Source organism: Cyprinus carpio, chromosome B21 (genome assembly GCF_018340385.1).
Source record: "Cyprinus carpio isolate SPL01 chromosome B21, ASM1834038v1, whole genome shotgun sequence".
NCBI classification, from domain to species: Eukaryota; Metazoa; Chordata; class Actinopteri; order Cypriniformes; family Cyprinidae; genus Cyprinus; species Cyprinus carpio.
In genome coordinates this window covers 18,053,552-18,069,256 of record NC_056617.1, presented here as the reverse complement: position 1 = coordinate 18,069,256, position 15,705 = coordinate 18,053,552, and the positions used below count along the sequence as shown (strand labels likewise).

Genomic DNA, 15,705 nt, shown 5'->3' with positions numbered 1-15,705 from the left:
TTCATTGCTCAAAACAACAAATGTAAAAGCCTTTTTTGATGTAAATGCATGTAAACATTTAAGCCACCGCAGTTAAAATGTTTAATTCTTGGTATTATATATATCACTAATAGCACTAATACAGTACTATTAAAAAAGAGATAAAGTTTCAGATTTTTAGACCCTATTAAAAAGATAAACAAAGAGACATTTCCTAACATCCTAACCAGTAGGTGGCACTGCTCCTAGACTGCATTGGTATATTCAGACACCAAAGAACCCATAGCACATAGGAAAGTGGAGGTTTGGCACACAGATCTCAATTTGACTACTACCATCAACAAATTTAATTTGTTGAGTCTGAGTTATAGAGAGACGCATCTCAATTTGGTTTTTCAACACATTAAGCATTATACAGACAGTATGCTCCTATGTGAGACAATGCATGCTACATTTCAGGGCAGTAGGCAATGGAGATATAACATTTTCACTGTTAACCTAGCTAATAATGCCTACTGTTGTCTGTTTGGGAAAACATTTTTCATGCCTCCTCAGACTAGCACCATAAACCTATATATGATGTTTTATGTTCAGTTATTTATATTTCATCCAGGTGTTACAGTCTTTTGAGAATATTAGGCATCCCACATCATTTTATACTGCATGTTTATTAATTTATTTATAAGAATTTTTTTCAACAACAGGAAACAAATTTATCTAGTGGAACTATTTGGTACTGCACCCAAACAAAATCTTACTAAAAGCTAATTTTTGTGATATCAACTTCAAATTTGGAACACAACTAACTTAAATTATGGCTTTGATTGTCACGTGATTTTAGACTAAAACGTGTTTTGGAAAATATATTTAACATTTAAAACATTTAAAATTTAATAGTATTTTAGTACATTCTTCATAATAAGAAATGTAAACTTCTATAACCCTTTTTTATTTATTTATTTATTTATTTTTGGTCTTTTTTTATTTTAGCAATAATCTGTTAAGTGGCTTCTTTAAAAAGAGACCAAACTTAAGTCTGTACTGAAAAGCATGCAAGATTTAAAATGTGGAAGTTTCATTTTTAGGTCTATGCTCAAAAAGTGATTAAAAGATAATAAATGCAATATAACTATTCCAATAGTATAATTTATTAGCATGAAATCTTCTAAAAATATAAAATTTTAAATATTAAAGTAAAAAATACACAATGACAAATACAACACTTCGTAAAGCACTTTTATTTATAAGCCCGGTTGCATCAGAGCCAAACTGCAAAAAGTACATTTTACTCAGAAAACGATATCGTACCCACCCACATTTTGACAATAAAAACAGCATGCCTCAACAAAACACAGTATATACGTCAAAAACTATCAAAAGATGCTGTTAGGCCTTTCATAAACTGTGCTGAAACCATAAAGAAGACAAAAACAGGCCACAAAGCAACTCTCTTTCAGTAGCCGTTTACAATGAACTACGTTACTAGAAGACATAGAAAATGTTTCCATGCATTTTATTTCTTTCAATTCTAAATGTCTTTCTAAGGAGATCAATTATGAGGAAAACTTTGGTTCTGTAATGACATTTGAATATTAATTCAATATTAAGAACGGATCGTTGTCAAATGTGCCACAAGTAGCCTGAAAGTGTTTAAATGGAATCAGAAAAAGAATAGTAAAGTTTACAGTTGGTTGTCTGTTGATGGCAGCGATCACACGATCCAACCGGATGAAGAGCAGCTTTTATACAGCCAAGGCAAAAAGTTTGATGAAATGAATCAAACAACAAAAAATCGTGCATACAATCATCACGTTAACATTCTTGCTTTACAAAATAAATCAGGAAAGCAATATTTGACAAATCTAAGCTCATACAGTTTTACTAATAGAAATGTAACTGGTCTAGTAAATATGAACACGCATTTTTAATCTGTGCATATAAGATGCAAAACACATTTTAATATACCTTACAAATGTTTAGATAAGACAGAGATCGATCTGAATAGCAGTCACTCTGCAGATAACAGATATTCACCAGCAATAGTCTGAATACAATATCAACAAGTTCAAATGCTAGGTCTTTATGAGCATTGTTATATAGAGTTAGCAGCAATGTCCACCTTCTCGTTTGAATAACTTTGATTGTTCGCATTGGTTGATCGTCGCCGTAAGACTGATCAAGCAAATAGAGCATCTTAAAAAGACATCGGTAGATAAACACGTCAACACTGATTATTGAAAGCTCTCTCTCCAGCAACACGCTTTCATTGAATTTGAATAGAAGTTAAGCCCAGACATCAAACAGTGCTTTTTCAAGAGACTTCCTTTTGCAATAAAAAAAAAAAATAAATCCCTGAATCCTAAATACAAAAGGAAGAACAAATACACCAGCTCTACTGGAAGAACTTTATCAAAGTGCTCTGAGCACACCACACCAGGCCCGGATCTCAAAACCCTGTACGGCAGAAAGAAAGAAGCTCTTGCATGCATTTACTGTTCCACTGCCGCCATCAGCACCGCCTTTAACTTTAAGCAACAGTTCGTTGAGTGGGTTGCTCAGCCCCCTTGATCCATCTGTTCTTGCAGTGTGGATCATGTGGGTTCATTAGATTGTGTGTGTGTTTTTTGTGCCATAGATGCAGCTTTGATTAAGGGCTAAACGTATACTGAAATTCACTGCTGTTCAATGTGCTTCACTAAACTCGGTAGAAAAAGTCCAATGGCGATTGTCTGGAAATCGGGCAGCGGAGGACAAGCTGTGTTGATATCTGTCCAGGAAAAGTCATTACTATATTCTTACCTAGCAGTTCTACTTTGTTTCAAATATATAAACAATCAGATTACATTCGAGTTAATTACAGGTGTATAAGAGAGATTATAATACTAGTTAATGGAGAGAAAAAAAATCTAGGTATCCGTGTCGTTTTTATAAAACACAGGAAACAGGATCTCTTTAGGAATGTAGTCGTCGTTCCCAAATATCTCATTTGTGTCAAATATCTGCAAATGTAGCACTTTATGGTCAAAAACATGGTGGCTAATTTTGTAAACGTAATCAAAATTGGAAAACATTGATACCACGCGGCAGGGTTGCAACAGCGGCTTCATCGTAGTTTATCAGTTAAGAAGTGTTCTGAGCAATGAGAATAAATGCTAATGTGAATGTGATGACACCGTAAAGCAGAGGGCCAATGAAGTTCAAGGAATGAGATGAGAAGCTGGGAGCTTGTACATCCTCAAGACAGTGATCCTGCAACTCTGGGATTTTCAGCTAAGATGGAAAAAGAAAGTAAGGTCAGTGTGCAAAATGTTACAGAGCAAGTCTAAAGATGAATATTTTTTATGAATATAATTCACAAGTATGTCCTGGAGGGTTAAGCTCCATACTTCTGTCATTTTTTTTTTTAAGAAATTCTGAAAACTCTGAAAATCTGAAAGACTGAAATTGTCCAGTGTGTTCACAAATATTATTCATTAAAAAAAATAAAATGTGTCATTTCTTCGCCACCAGCGACACAAAACAAGATATTCAATATATAATGACTGTTATCAAACATGTTTCCTAAAGTTATCTTTTGCCTTTAGAAGAACCCATGACTGGAACAGACTCCCACCAGAATGAAAAGATAATAAAAGGCATTATGGTTTCTCTAAAACAGGGTCCTATAAAAACATGTAAAGGGATTTTAGTGTTAGAAATCTTGTAACCTGTCTATTTGGCATGAACTCTGGCACACTTTAAAATGCTCATGCATTGTTAATGTGTATTACAAATACACCTTATATCACTCAGCCGAATAGAAAAGCAGGCCTAAAAGTCTGATTCATTTATGGTTTTTTTTGTGAATCTGTTCAAATAACCTATTCAAATAACCTTTTTATTTGTGTCACAGCTGGTGTCCACAGTAATTTTAAGGATTTTTACTATGATAGAGTACAGATTTTTAAAAAAGTAATACTTCTGTAGTGTGGAATTGAAGAAGACATGACGGTGGCACCATTTGATCTTTGTTTGACCAATCAGCAAAAAGTTTCATTTAATTTCTACCTCTGGGTGTAAAAGTGAAAAATCAAGATGAATTTTTTTTTTTTTTTACTAAAAAGCTGATGTTTCCCTTTCGCAAGGGAACTCCACGCTGCGTCCTCTAGAGGGCGCTATGGGAACGCTGTCAGCGTTGCCAGTGCCTGAAGCATGAATGAAAAAAAACGACAATGAACTTGACATTGACAGGCGGAAGCCTATGACGTAAGCTAATGAGCGACTGCGGATATAAAAGGGCACTTCTAGAACGCATCACCCTCTTTTTTGTCTTCAAGCCTTGTGGTTACTAAGCATGTGCATTTGACTCACGAGGGAGTAGGATGCGCTCACTGTTGCATTTGCGGAACTACTAGAACAGAGGTCTGTACTCGAGTTTTTTGCCAGCGTTTGCACGAGCGCGTTCGCCTCTCGGTGGAGTTGAACAAGCTTAATGCGATGCATTCGCGGCGGTTTCTGTTCTCGCCTGATTCTTGAGGGAATTAAGTGTTTGATAAGAATTTACGGCTCTCAGGGGAGATAGCCACGCTGCGAGAGGTGATTGCATTGAGAATGCCTGATTCTTTTGAAAATTTAGCGCCTCTCTCCCGCGCGTTTCGGGTCTCGCGGCTGCCGAGGCAGTTAATCAGGCCGATCATGGGTATTGTAAGCGGGGCATGGAAGGAATCTGATGTGGAATGCTTTTTTCTTCCAGAATTCCTTTTGTATAGATTTATAGAATAGGAACGGTGTATAATGTGGGTTATCTACATTTTTGGTGAAGGAGGCTCCTGACTTGAAAAAAAAAAGAAAAGGCAAGTTTTTTTTTTTTTGAGTGGTTAGGCTCTTGTTTGAGCCTCCTCTGAGCCTCCTCATCTTCTCAGCCCAGGTGTGAGGCTCTCTGTGAGCCTCCCTGATCAGCGGTTCTTAAGGGGGCTAGGCTGAGATCACAGTTCCTGGTTCTCTCAACGGAGCTCTGTGGAGCCGCTTAGACAGAACTGGTATGTAGGCTCTATGTGAGCCTCACTAACTGCATCTAGCATTGAGTAGTCAGGTCCTTTCTCGTTTAGAGAAACGTTACGTTGAGACCTCCACTCTTAAGAGCTCCTCAACTAGGTGGGTGTTGGCTACTGAAGCCTCCGCTCTCCATAGCTCCGCTTAGAAAGCACTATTGGTTTGTAGGCTCCTTTTTTCTGAGCCTCACTAACTGTCTTTAGCTCTGAGTGTTGTCAGGCCTCCTCTCGCTCCTGAGGGTCGTCATGCTGAGGCCTCCACTCTTAAGAGCTTCTCTAAGGGGGTTGAGTGCTTGGCTTCCTCTCGTTTTAGAGTGTCATCCTGCTGAAGCTTTCACTCTTAAGAGCTCCGTCATGGGCAGTGATTGAGTTTGTAGGCTCTTTCTTTGAGCCTCGCTTACTGCCTCCGGCGCTGAGTGTAGCTAGGTCTTCTCTCGCTTTAGAGAGTCGTTATGCTGAGACCTCCACTCTTAAGAGCTCCCCTTCTAGGGTTGAGCGTTGTTAGATTCTCCTCTCGCTTTAGAGAGTCGTTATGCTGAATCCTCCGCTCCCCAGAGCTCCGCGTAGGCAGTATAGGGGTGTAGGCTCTTCTACTGAGCCTTACTAACTGCCTTTGATGCTGAAGTGGCTAGGTCTCCTCTCGTTTTAGAGAGTCGTTATGCTGAGGCCTCCACTCTTAAGAGCTCAAACTAGGATTGAGTGTGTAGGTTTCCTCTCATTTAAGAGAGTCATTCTGCTGAAGGCCTCCACTCTCCATAGCTCCGCTTGGACAGTACTTTTTGTAGGTAGGCTCCTCTTCTTTGGGGAGCCTTGCTAACTGTCTCTAGCGCTGAGTGTAGTCAGGTCTCCTCTCGTTCTAGAGAGTCGTCATGCTGAGGCCTCCACTCTTAAGAGCTTCTCTAGGAAGGTTGAGTGTTAGGCTTCCTCTCGTTTAAGAGAGTCATCCTGCTGAAGCCTTCGCTCTTTAGAGCTCCGTCAGGGGCAGTGATATGATGTTTGCAGGCTCTTTTTTGAGCCTCGCTGACTGCCTCTGGCGCTGAGTGTGGCCAGGTCTCCTCTCGTTTTAGAGAGTCGTTATGCTGAGACCTCCACTCTTAAGAGCTTCCCTGCCAGGGTTGAGCATTGTTAGGTTTCCTCTCGTTTTAGAGAGTCATTCTGCTGAAGCCTCCGCTCCCCAGAGCTCCACCTAGGCAGTATAGGGGTGTAGGCTCTTCTACTGAGCCTCACTAACTGCCTTTGACGCTGAGTGTGGCTAGGTCTCCTCTCGTTTTAGAGAGTCGTTATGCTGAGGCCTCCACTCTTAAGAGCTCAAACCAGGATTGAGTGTGTAGGTTTCGTCTCATTTAAGAGAGTCATTCTGCTGAAGCCTCCACTCTCCATAGCTCCGCTTGGACAGTACTTTTTGTAGGTAGGCTCCTCTTCTTTGGGGAGCCTCACTAACTGTCTTTAGCGCTGAGTGTAGTCAGGTCTCCTCTCGTTTTAGAGAGTCGTCATGCTGAGGCCTCCACTCTTAAGAGCTTCTCTAGGAGGGTTGAGCGTTGTAGGTTTCCTCTCGTTTTAGAGAGTCGTTCTGCGGAAGCCTCCGCTCCCCAGAGCTCTGCCTAGGCAGTATAGGGGTGTAGGCTCTTCTACTGAGCCTCACTAACTGCCTTTGACGCTGAATGTGGCTAGGTCTCCTCTTGTTTTAGAGAGTCGCTATGCTGAGGCCTCCACTCTTAAGAGCTCAAACTAGGATTGAGTGTGTAGGTTTTCCTCTAATTTAAGAGAGTCCATTCTGCTGAAGCCTCCATTCTCCATAGCTCCGCTTGGACAGTTATATTGGTTGGTAGGCTCCTCTTCTTTGGGGAGCCTCGCTAACTTTCTTTAGCGCTGAGTGTAGTCAGGTCTCCTCTCGTTTTAGAGAGTCGTCATGCTGAGGCCTCCACTCTTAAGAGCTTCTCTAAGAGGGTTGAGTGTTAGGCTTCCTCTTGTTTAAGAGAGTCATCCTGCTGAAGCCTTCGCTCTTTAGAGCTCCATCAGGGGCAGTGATATGAGTTAGTAGGCTCTTTTTGAGCCTCGCTTACTGCCTCTGGGGCTGAGTGTAGCCAGGTCTCCTCTCGCTTTAGAGAGTCGTTATGCTGAGGCCTCCACTCTTAAGAGCTCCCCTGCCAGGGTTGAGCGTTGTAGGTTTCCTCTCGTTTTAGAGAGTCATTCTGCTGAAGCCTCCGCTCCCCAGAGCTCCGCCTAGGCAGTATAGGGGTGTAGGCTCTTCTACTGGGCCTCACTAACTGCCTTGACGCTGAGTGTGGCTAGGTCTCCTCTAGTTTAGAGAGTCGTTATGCTGAGGCCTTCACTCTTAAGAGCTCAAACTAGAATTGAGTGTGTAGGTTTCCTCTCATTTAAGAGAGTCATTCTGCTGAAGCCTTCACTCTCCATAGCGCCGCTTGGACAGTGATATTGGTTGGTAGGCTCCTCTTCTTTGAGGAGCCTCGCTAACTGTCTCTAGCGCTGAGTGTAGTCAGGTCTCCTCTCATTTTAGAGAGTCGTCATGCTGAGGCCTCCACTCTTAAGAGCTTCTCTAAGATGGTTGAGTGTTAGGCTTCCTCTCGTTTAAGAGAGTCATCCTGCTGAAGCCTTCGCTCTTTAGAGCTCCGTCAGGGGGCAGTGATATGAGTTTGTAGGCTCTTTTTTTGAGCCTCGCTTACTGCCTCTGGCGCTGAGTGTAGCCAGGTCTCCTCTCGCTTTAGAGAGTCGTTATGTAGGCCTCCACTCTTAAGAGCTCCCCTGCCAGGGTTGAGCGTTATGGGTTTCCTCTCATTTTAGAGAGTTATTCTGCTGAATCCTCTGCTCCCCAGAGCTCCGCCTAGACAGTAGAGGGGTGTAGGCTCTTCTACTGAGCCTCACTAACTGCCTTGACGCTGAGTGTGGCTAGGTCTCCTCTAGCTTTAGAGAGTCGTAATGCTGAGGCCTCCACTCTCTTCTCTGAGAGGGTTGAGCGTTAGGCTTCCTCTCGTTTAAGAGAGTCATCCTGCTGAAGCCTTCGCTCTTCAGAGCTCCGCCTAGGCAGTAGAGACCTCACTACTGCCTTTGAGGTTGAGTGTGACTAGGCTGAGGCTTCCACTCTTAAGAGCTCCCCTACCAAGATTGAGCATGGTAGGTTTCCTCTCATGTAGAGAGTCATTCTGCTGGAGTCTACGCTCTCCTTAGCTCCGCTTGGACTGTAATATTGATAGGTAGGCTCTTCTTTTGTTAGCCTCGCCAACTATCTTTAGCGTTGAGTGTTGTCAGGCCTCCTCTCACTCTAGAGAGTTTTCATGCTCAGGCCTCCACTCTTAAGAGCTTGTCTAAGACGGTTGAGCATGGTAGGCTTCCTCGTATTTTGAGAGTCATTCGGCTGGAGCCGCCGCTCCCCAGAGCTCTGCTAAAACAGTACTATTGGTATGTAGGCTCCTTTTTCTGTGAGCCTCGCTGACTGTTTTTAGCACTGGGTGTTGTCAGGCTGTTATGCTGAGGCCTCCACTCTTAAGAGCTCCCCTGCAGGGTTGAGCGTAGTAGCTTTCCTCTCATTTTAGAGAGTCATCTTGCTGAAGTCTCCGCTCCCCAGAGCTCCGCCTACGCAGTAGTCACTACCTGCCGCTGGCGTGGAGTGTAGCTGGGTCTCCTCTCGCTTTAGAGATTCGTAAATACTGAGACCTCCACTCTTAGAGCTCCAGACTTGGACGGTGAGTTAGTCTATGATGATTGAGCGTGAGCCTGCATGTAAAGCCTAGCGTTTCGCTAGTAGGGATGCTGTTCCTAAAGTCCTGACTTGGGGAAATGGTTACCTAGGCACTTTTCCCTCAGCATGGCGGTGTTGGTATACCGTTCCCATAGCGCCCTCTAGAGGACGCAGCGTGGAGTTCCCTTTCGAAAGGGAACGTCTCAGGTTACGCATGTAACCATGGTTCCCTGAGAATAGGGAACGAGACGCTGCGTCTCTGTGCCATGCTTCGGAATCATTCCGTGTCTCCTCAGACAAAAAAGAGGGTGATGCGTTCTACAAGTGCCCTTTTATATCCGCAGTCGCTCATTAGCTTACGTCATAGGCTTCCGCCTGCCAATGTCAAGTTCATTGTCGTTTTTTCATTCATGCTTCAGGCACTGGCAACGCTGACAGCGTTCCCATAGCGCCCTCTAGAGGACGCAGCGTCTCGTTCCCTATTCTCAGGGAACCATGGTTACATGCGTAACCTGAGACGTTTCTCATGTTTCTGTTTTCAATATTTAATCAAAAAACAAATGAACGCAATGTACATGGACCGATGTAGTCATTGAATGAATTGTGTACTACATGAAAAATTATCCACAGTTTAGCCAACACTGTGTGAAGAGTTTAGAAAAAATGTGACTAAAGTATTTAAAAAAAAATATATATATATTTTTTTAAATGGTCCCAACAATTGCAAAAAGCTGTAGTCTTAATGTTTACTTTTTAAGGTAAAATAGTATAACATTTTAAGAAATATGGTTACATTTATTGATTGTTGAATCTGCCTCACGTATAATAATAAACAAAAATAATTCAGTTTAGATTTATTACCTGAATCTCTTATTTAGTGATGGCAGACGGAGAGCCTGAGCGATGGAAGTGGACTATCTGCCACTTGCCGTCTTTACGATGCCAGATCCGTGTCTCTTCTGACTGGGCAGTGCATGGCATTCCGTTTGTGTCGAGGTACTGCGTGATACGAATGTAGGCGATGCAGGCGGCCTCCTCGCCGATCAGGTGGATATGAGGGTTCAGGATGGTGGTGTGAACCGGCTTGCTGTTCTTTGACCACACTGTTAAAAAAATATAATTTTAAAAATCAACTTTTCTTAAAATATCTCTAGGTTGCTATAGAGGTGTCCAATCAAAGTAAAGAGCAAAATTTCTTCCAGTAACATTGATAGAACCTTTGTATACGGTCTTGAATAATGTTCTAAAAATGTTAGCACATTCATAAAACTTTTTTTTTTCTGAACCCATTTAGTTGGTCATTCATCTAATGTTTTTAAATATTACCACTTACTAATTGTTTTGAGAAAATTCCAAATTAATGTTCCCATGTTTGGGGGAAAAAAAATGGAACATTCCGTTAATTTCCTCTTACATTCACATTGTTTTTAATGCAAGAAAAAAAAATGTTTTGAGTGTTCAGAGAATTTAATTGGAACATTAGCAAAACATTCTTAAAATACATTTTTGTTAGTTGGGATAGTGCTACCATGTGCTACCTCTCAAAACATATTTTTAAAGAACATATGATACAACCAATAGAAACTGACAAAATAAAACCATGGCTTTTAATGAACACAATCTGTCGATGACTGTAGTTTACCTTTGAATACGATTGGTACAACATTGAAGACCTTGTTTTAGAAACAGGATTTTGGCCTAGGTTGTTTAATCTACACTTTAAGAAAAAGGTAGGTTGAAAAATATGAAAAATACATAATTTTCCCCAAAGAAAATTACCCATAAAAATGTCACTCAATATGTCCCTTGCACTTTCTTTTTTAATTAATTTTTGTTTACTAACATTTTAGCAGTGAAAATTGTTTCTGCACCAATTTTTTTTCAGTGTAAGCTAAAACACAATGCAATGTATAATTTAATAAAATGAATTAATAAATAAAACACCTGTGAGAAATCAAAAAGGAAAATTCCTTTATATATATATATTTATTTATTTTACTTTTCTTAGAGTGCATAGCTCATATAGTTATAAGTTATAATAAATGCCTATATCCTTAAAAAAACAAAACAAAAAACAGTTGCATTTAACAATTATTTCAGCTACTGAATCTGTTTGGACAAGGCGAGCCATTTCAATTCTAGCATTAATATCGTGCCAATATTTATCGTGCATCCCTAATATAAACTCATAAATCTGAGAAATAAAGTCAGACTCACAATTGTGAGTAATAAGGTCAGAATTGCAAGATGTAAACATGCAAAAACTAGTTTACATCACACAATTTTTAGAAAAAGTTGCAATTAACTTGTTTTATTTTTTAATTTAGTGGCTGAAACGGGATTCCATAGCTACTAATATTCAACCAACATTAATAGGTTCAGATAGCATTAGGCAGAAGCTAATTAGAATTTTGCTTTTAATTGTTAGAAATTAGAATACAGTGCACATAGCATCTTACAGTTTTCAAAGTAGAAGCGATGGAAGTCCAGTCCCTCCACCAGGTTTCCCAGAGCCTCAGGCTCAAACGCTGTAACACTGGGATCACACATCTTCCTGCACACAAACATAATACAATATATCATAATAATATATTGACAATATATCATAATGAAGGTAGTCTTGGCATTAACTTATTGGTCTCTGAATATCTTGATGGTGATATATACCTACTTTAATTTGACTAGGAAATATGAATTCTTTTGATGATAGCTGGTTGAGGATCTCTTTAAAACATTATTTTATAATCAGCCTAGGAAGCCAGGCACACCAGAATTGAGACTGAGAGGAGAAGCAGAAATGAACAAGTTTCTTGTGGGCTACAGCCAGAAACTTTCTCCTATTAGATTGTGTTTTATTAATGTCTACACCTACCCCAACCCTAGCGATCAACAATTGCAATTGTTTTTTTTTTTTGCCATTACTCTTACACATTCTGTCCAGTTTTTACAAAATGTGATCTTCATGTCATGCCTAACAAATCCTACCAAGTTAGCTTGCAGTCAAATATATAAAGATATACTAATGGTCCAGTTTTGAAGATCTCAGTTACCTTGGGACTATTTAATCATGGGTAAACAAAGGACAAAGTTTATATGCAGACAAGAGGCAAAAAGAAAATAGCAATGGCTGACAAATGGAGTGATACCGCTGGTGTCATACAGTGGACTTTACGTAATGCATTTGGACAGGAATTCTGCCTCAGAGAGACTTTAGTTTTGCAATCCGCCCCAAATTATTTTAAAGTAAATTGCACAAAAAATACATGAAGTAGTAATAAATGAAGTAATGCCCATTCACACCAAGAACAATAACTATATTTGCATCCATGACAACACATAATAACATTCTGTTTATTATAAGCATGCACTGCAGTTATATTGTCTGCTGCTTTAACTGATAACAATGATTTCATTCCACTCTGTCATTATCGTTATAGTTGTGGTGTGGACGCTATTCTCATATAATGAGAACGATTAGTAAAACATCATGGTTATAGTGAAGTGAACAGGACTTTACAGCTGATAAAGACTGTTGCCAGTCTCCACTACCGTACATTCATATTTATAGATTAGCAAATGTGGATGGTGAAAGACCGGATGAAAAACGAACGGTCCCAAACTCACGTGTAATTCTCAAAATCTCCATTGCTGATGGCTTCAATGAGTTGCTCAGTTACTTTGATGATTTCTTGCTTCCTCACTGCAAAGATAACGGTTTAGAAGTTGTTTCAGGGGTTGATATGGTAAATGTCTATATATGTGTCACTTTTAATTATTTTCCTTGAGATTGACTTATAATGTTAGTGAAGTACCTGCAAAATAAATAATTGCGTAACCAATAATGGTAAATAAATGTAACATCAGGATGAACAATCCTGTGCTTAATTCAATGGACAGTTTATCCAAAAATGAAAATTTGCTGTTAATTTACTCACCCTCTGGCCATCCAATATATAGGTGACTTTTTTTCTTCTTCAGCAGAACAGTAAAGAAGATTACTGCAATTCACTTTGAGAGTCAAAAAGCAAATACAGGCCAGACACAATTAATACCCGTGGCTCCTGACGATATATGGAGGTCTTATGAAGTGAAACAATCGTTCTGTGCAAGAAGTTGAAGATTATTTACAGCATTATTCGGTAATCCAGAGCTTCAGGCAAATGGGGAAGTCTGATTAGTTTCCGTGAACTGGTTCTTTCTGAAAGTTTGTTTAAATGAATTGGTTCACTAATCCGTTTGCGTAATCATGCAATGACATCACATATGCACAATTATATTATTAAAGTGAATGAACTCCCCTTCATCAGCGCACCTTTTTACATAAACAATGTGAAACAACAAAAGCATTCATTTGGCCCCTTCATTCAAGTGTTGGGTTCACACATGCGTATATTAGTGGCTCATCAGTCTTCAGTCCGAGTCGATCTGTTTCCTCAGTTCAGTGACTGTTGGAGGAACTGGAGCACTGAATCAGTTCATTCATCACAGGATCGCATCGCTGCTTCTTTGACTCATTTCAAGTCAGAATGACTGTCAGGCATCTGAAAGTGTGTTCTGATTGAGTAACTTGTAGATCTGTGCTGTTTGAGCCGTGAACTGTTTCAGACGATTCAGTCCGATTTGGTGAACTGGTTCATCCAATTCACTAAAAAGAGCCGGTTCAAAAGAATGATTCGTTCGTATTCCCCCAGATATAATTCCGAACCATCTGACTGAAGCTCTGGGTTACAGGTAATAATGTTGAAAATAATGTTCAGTTTCTTGCACAGACCAATCATGTTCCTTCATAACATATCGTCAGGAGCCATGGGTATCAATTTTGTGTCCCTTGATAGGCTTTTTTTTTACTTCTCAAAAACCGGTAGCTGTTGACTTGCATTTTATGAATCACCAAGGGCCACAGTTTCAGCTAAAAACGGTTCTACTGAAGATAAAAGTCACCTACCCTATACATCCTGGATGCCCTGAAGGTGAGTAAATTAACAGCAACTTTTCATTTTTGGGTGAACTCTCCCTTTAATTCAAATGAACATGTCGTTGACAGGAAGCTCCTGCTACGGTGTGTCAGAAACTGGAGGAAATGTGCAATGCTCTGAATCCCTAGAACCAGAAAAAGACCAACAGACAGACAGTCTCACCTCTAGTGTCCTCATCCTCAATTGTGGTGTTGGTACTCTCTGACGATTCCTATAAATGACACAGAAAGATTCAGTATTTTTATTGGCCAAGATCACATAAAACATGATCAGAGTTGACCGGCTGTGCCTTCAAGAAAGAAAGAATTGGTGAAAATCAGAGATTTCAAGTCAGCAGCTTCGGTCCTGCAACAATAAACGAGTCAGATCTTCATCAGCTTTACAAATGTGATGTAACATCAATAACAGAAAAAAAGAAAGTCCAGCTCCATGGCATCCATGTTTTGCTCATTGTTGGGTTGCGGTCTTTAAAGGTTGCTAGTTTGTGGCGGATTGTCAACAGGACGGAGCCTGTTTCACACTCACCATCAGCTGGGTGCTGGAACTGGACTTCCTTTTCTGGAAGAGAAATGAGAAGAGGTTAGACAGGAACAAACATGGGATGGACAGAGGGCGATGAGAGGAACAGCGGTGATTCTGAATACTGTCTCACTCATCTAACACACCCGATTCAACTCGTCAGCTCGTTAATAGAGACTTGGGTTCATTCTGACCTGAAGTGGGTCAAAAAAAAGGTAAAAAGAGTGAAATATGATGCATGTCAGAACCACGTCACGTTCAGCAGCGGCAGCTCTTAAAGTAATAGCAGCTAAAAAAACCTAGCTTCAAGGATTCATCTATATTTAATTTAGAATTTAGTGTTTGATAACTTCAATTTAAATTTCTGTATATTTCTGCTGAAGGGCACAGGTAAATATGACATTTATTATAATGTTTTTTTTTTTTCTCTGCAAATGGCAGCCTTGTTTTTTAAGCTGAGCAACCATTCTGAAAGACAAAGATGCTAGGTTTTACATAATTATCCCAATGATATACAAAACTGGTCAAATATTTTAGTTTTATTTCTAGTAATAATTAAAGATTTACTTAAAATTATATCTTGCAGATGTAACATTTCAACATACACTGCCCATCCAAAAAAAAAGTCACACACTCTAATATTTTGTTGGACCGCCTTTAGCTTTGATTATGGCTTGCATTCGCCGTGGCATCATTTCGATAAGCTTCTGCAATGTCACAACATTTATTCCTGTCCAGAGTTGCATTAATTTTTCGCCAGGATCTTGATGATGGGAGAGTCGGACTGCTGCGCAGTCTTCTCCAGCACATCCCAAAGATTCTCATCGGGGTAAAGGTCTGACTCTGGACTCTGTGGTGGCCAGTCCATGTGTGAAAATGATGTTGCATGCTCACTGTACCAGTCTTTCACAATTTGAGCCCGATGAATCCTGGCATTGTCATCTTGGAATATGCCCATGCCATCAGGGAAGAAAAAAATTAATGGATGGAATAACCTGGTTATTCGGTATATTCAGGTAGTCGGCTGACCTCCTTCTTTGGGCACATAACATAATCATCCATGCAGTAATTATCCAATGGGAGGATCTTAAGTAATTGCTTAGTTAAATCCAGGTGGTGACTTTTTTTTTGGAGGGGCAGTGTATATTATAAAGTATATAATATTATAATATTTAATCAAAGACTGGCTCTATCAGCAGAGGTCCAGATATCCACTGACCCTATAAAGGACATACTAAATATATAATATTTGAAATTGTTGTGTTGTTTACTGTACTTCACTTGTTCACTGACTGGCTGATCAACCGAGTCCAAGCGAAATCACTGTCAGCAGACAAGAGCTGCCACAATCGCAGTTAAGGGCAGAAATCGTTTAACATGCCAGTTAACCTTCGCAACAGAATGTGAGGAGGTCCAAAGTGGATGCATGGTGCTGTGAGACAACAGACAGGCCCAGTGAGGACAGGACTTGCTTATGATATGGCAGATATAGTCTGAGTAGTAT

The 15,705-nt window shown here is 40.1% G+C and overlaps 1 protein-coding gene across 3 annotated transcripts in view; it reads right to left on the bottom strand.

Annotated features, from left to right (window-relative positions):
• Positions 1–1,197: 1,197 nt before the first annotated feature.
• LOC109080288 (calcium/calmodulin-dependent protein kinase type II subunit alpha) overlaps positions 1,198–15,705 on the bottom strand; it is a 42,468-nt gene continuing 27,960 nt past the window's right edge. Inside the window, exons 14-19 of one of the 3 annotated variants that reach the window (XM_042747629.1) lie at positions 14,208–14,240; positions 13,845–13,893; positions 12,331–12,406; positions 11,166–11,260; positions 9,568–9,809; positions 1,198–3,236 (exon numbers count right to left, since the gene is read on the bottom strand). In XM_042747629.1, coding sequence (XP_042603563.1) covers positions 9,577–9,809; positions 11,166–11,260; positions 12,331–12,406; positions 13,845–13,893; positions 14,208–14,240 — 486 coding nt within the window. In that variant the 3' untranslated portion in view covers positions 1,198–3,236; positions 9,568–9,576. Of the gene's footprint in view, positions 3,250–9,567; positions 9,810–11,165; positions 11,261–12,330; positions 12,407–13,844; positions 13,894–14,207; positions 14,241–15,705 lie in introns of all 3 variants that reach the window. The other 2 variants (XM_042747628.1, XM_042747630.1) reach the window with 2 other exon arrangements.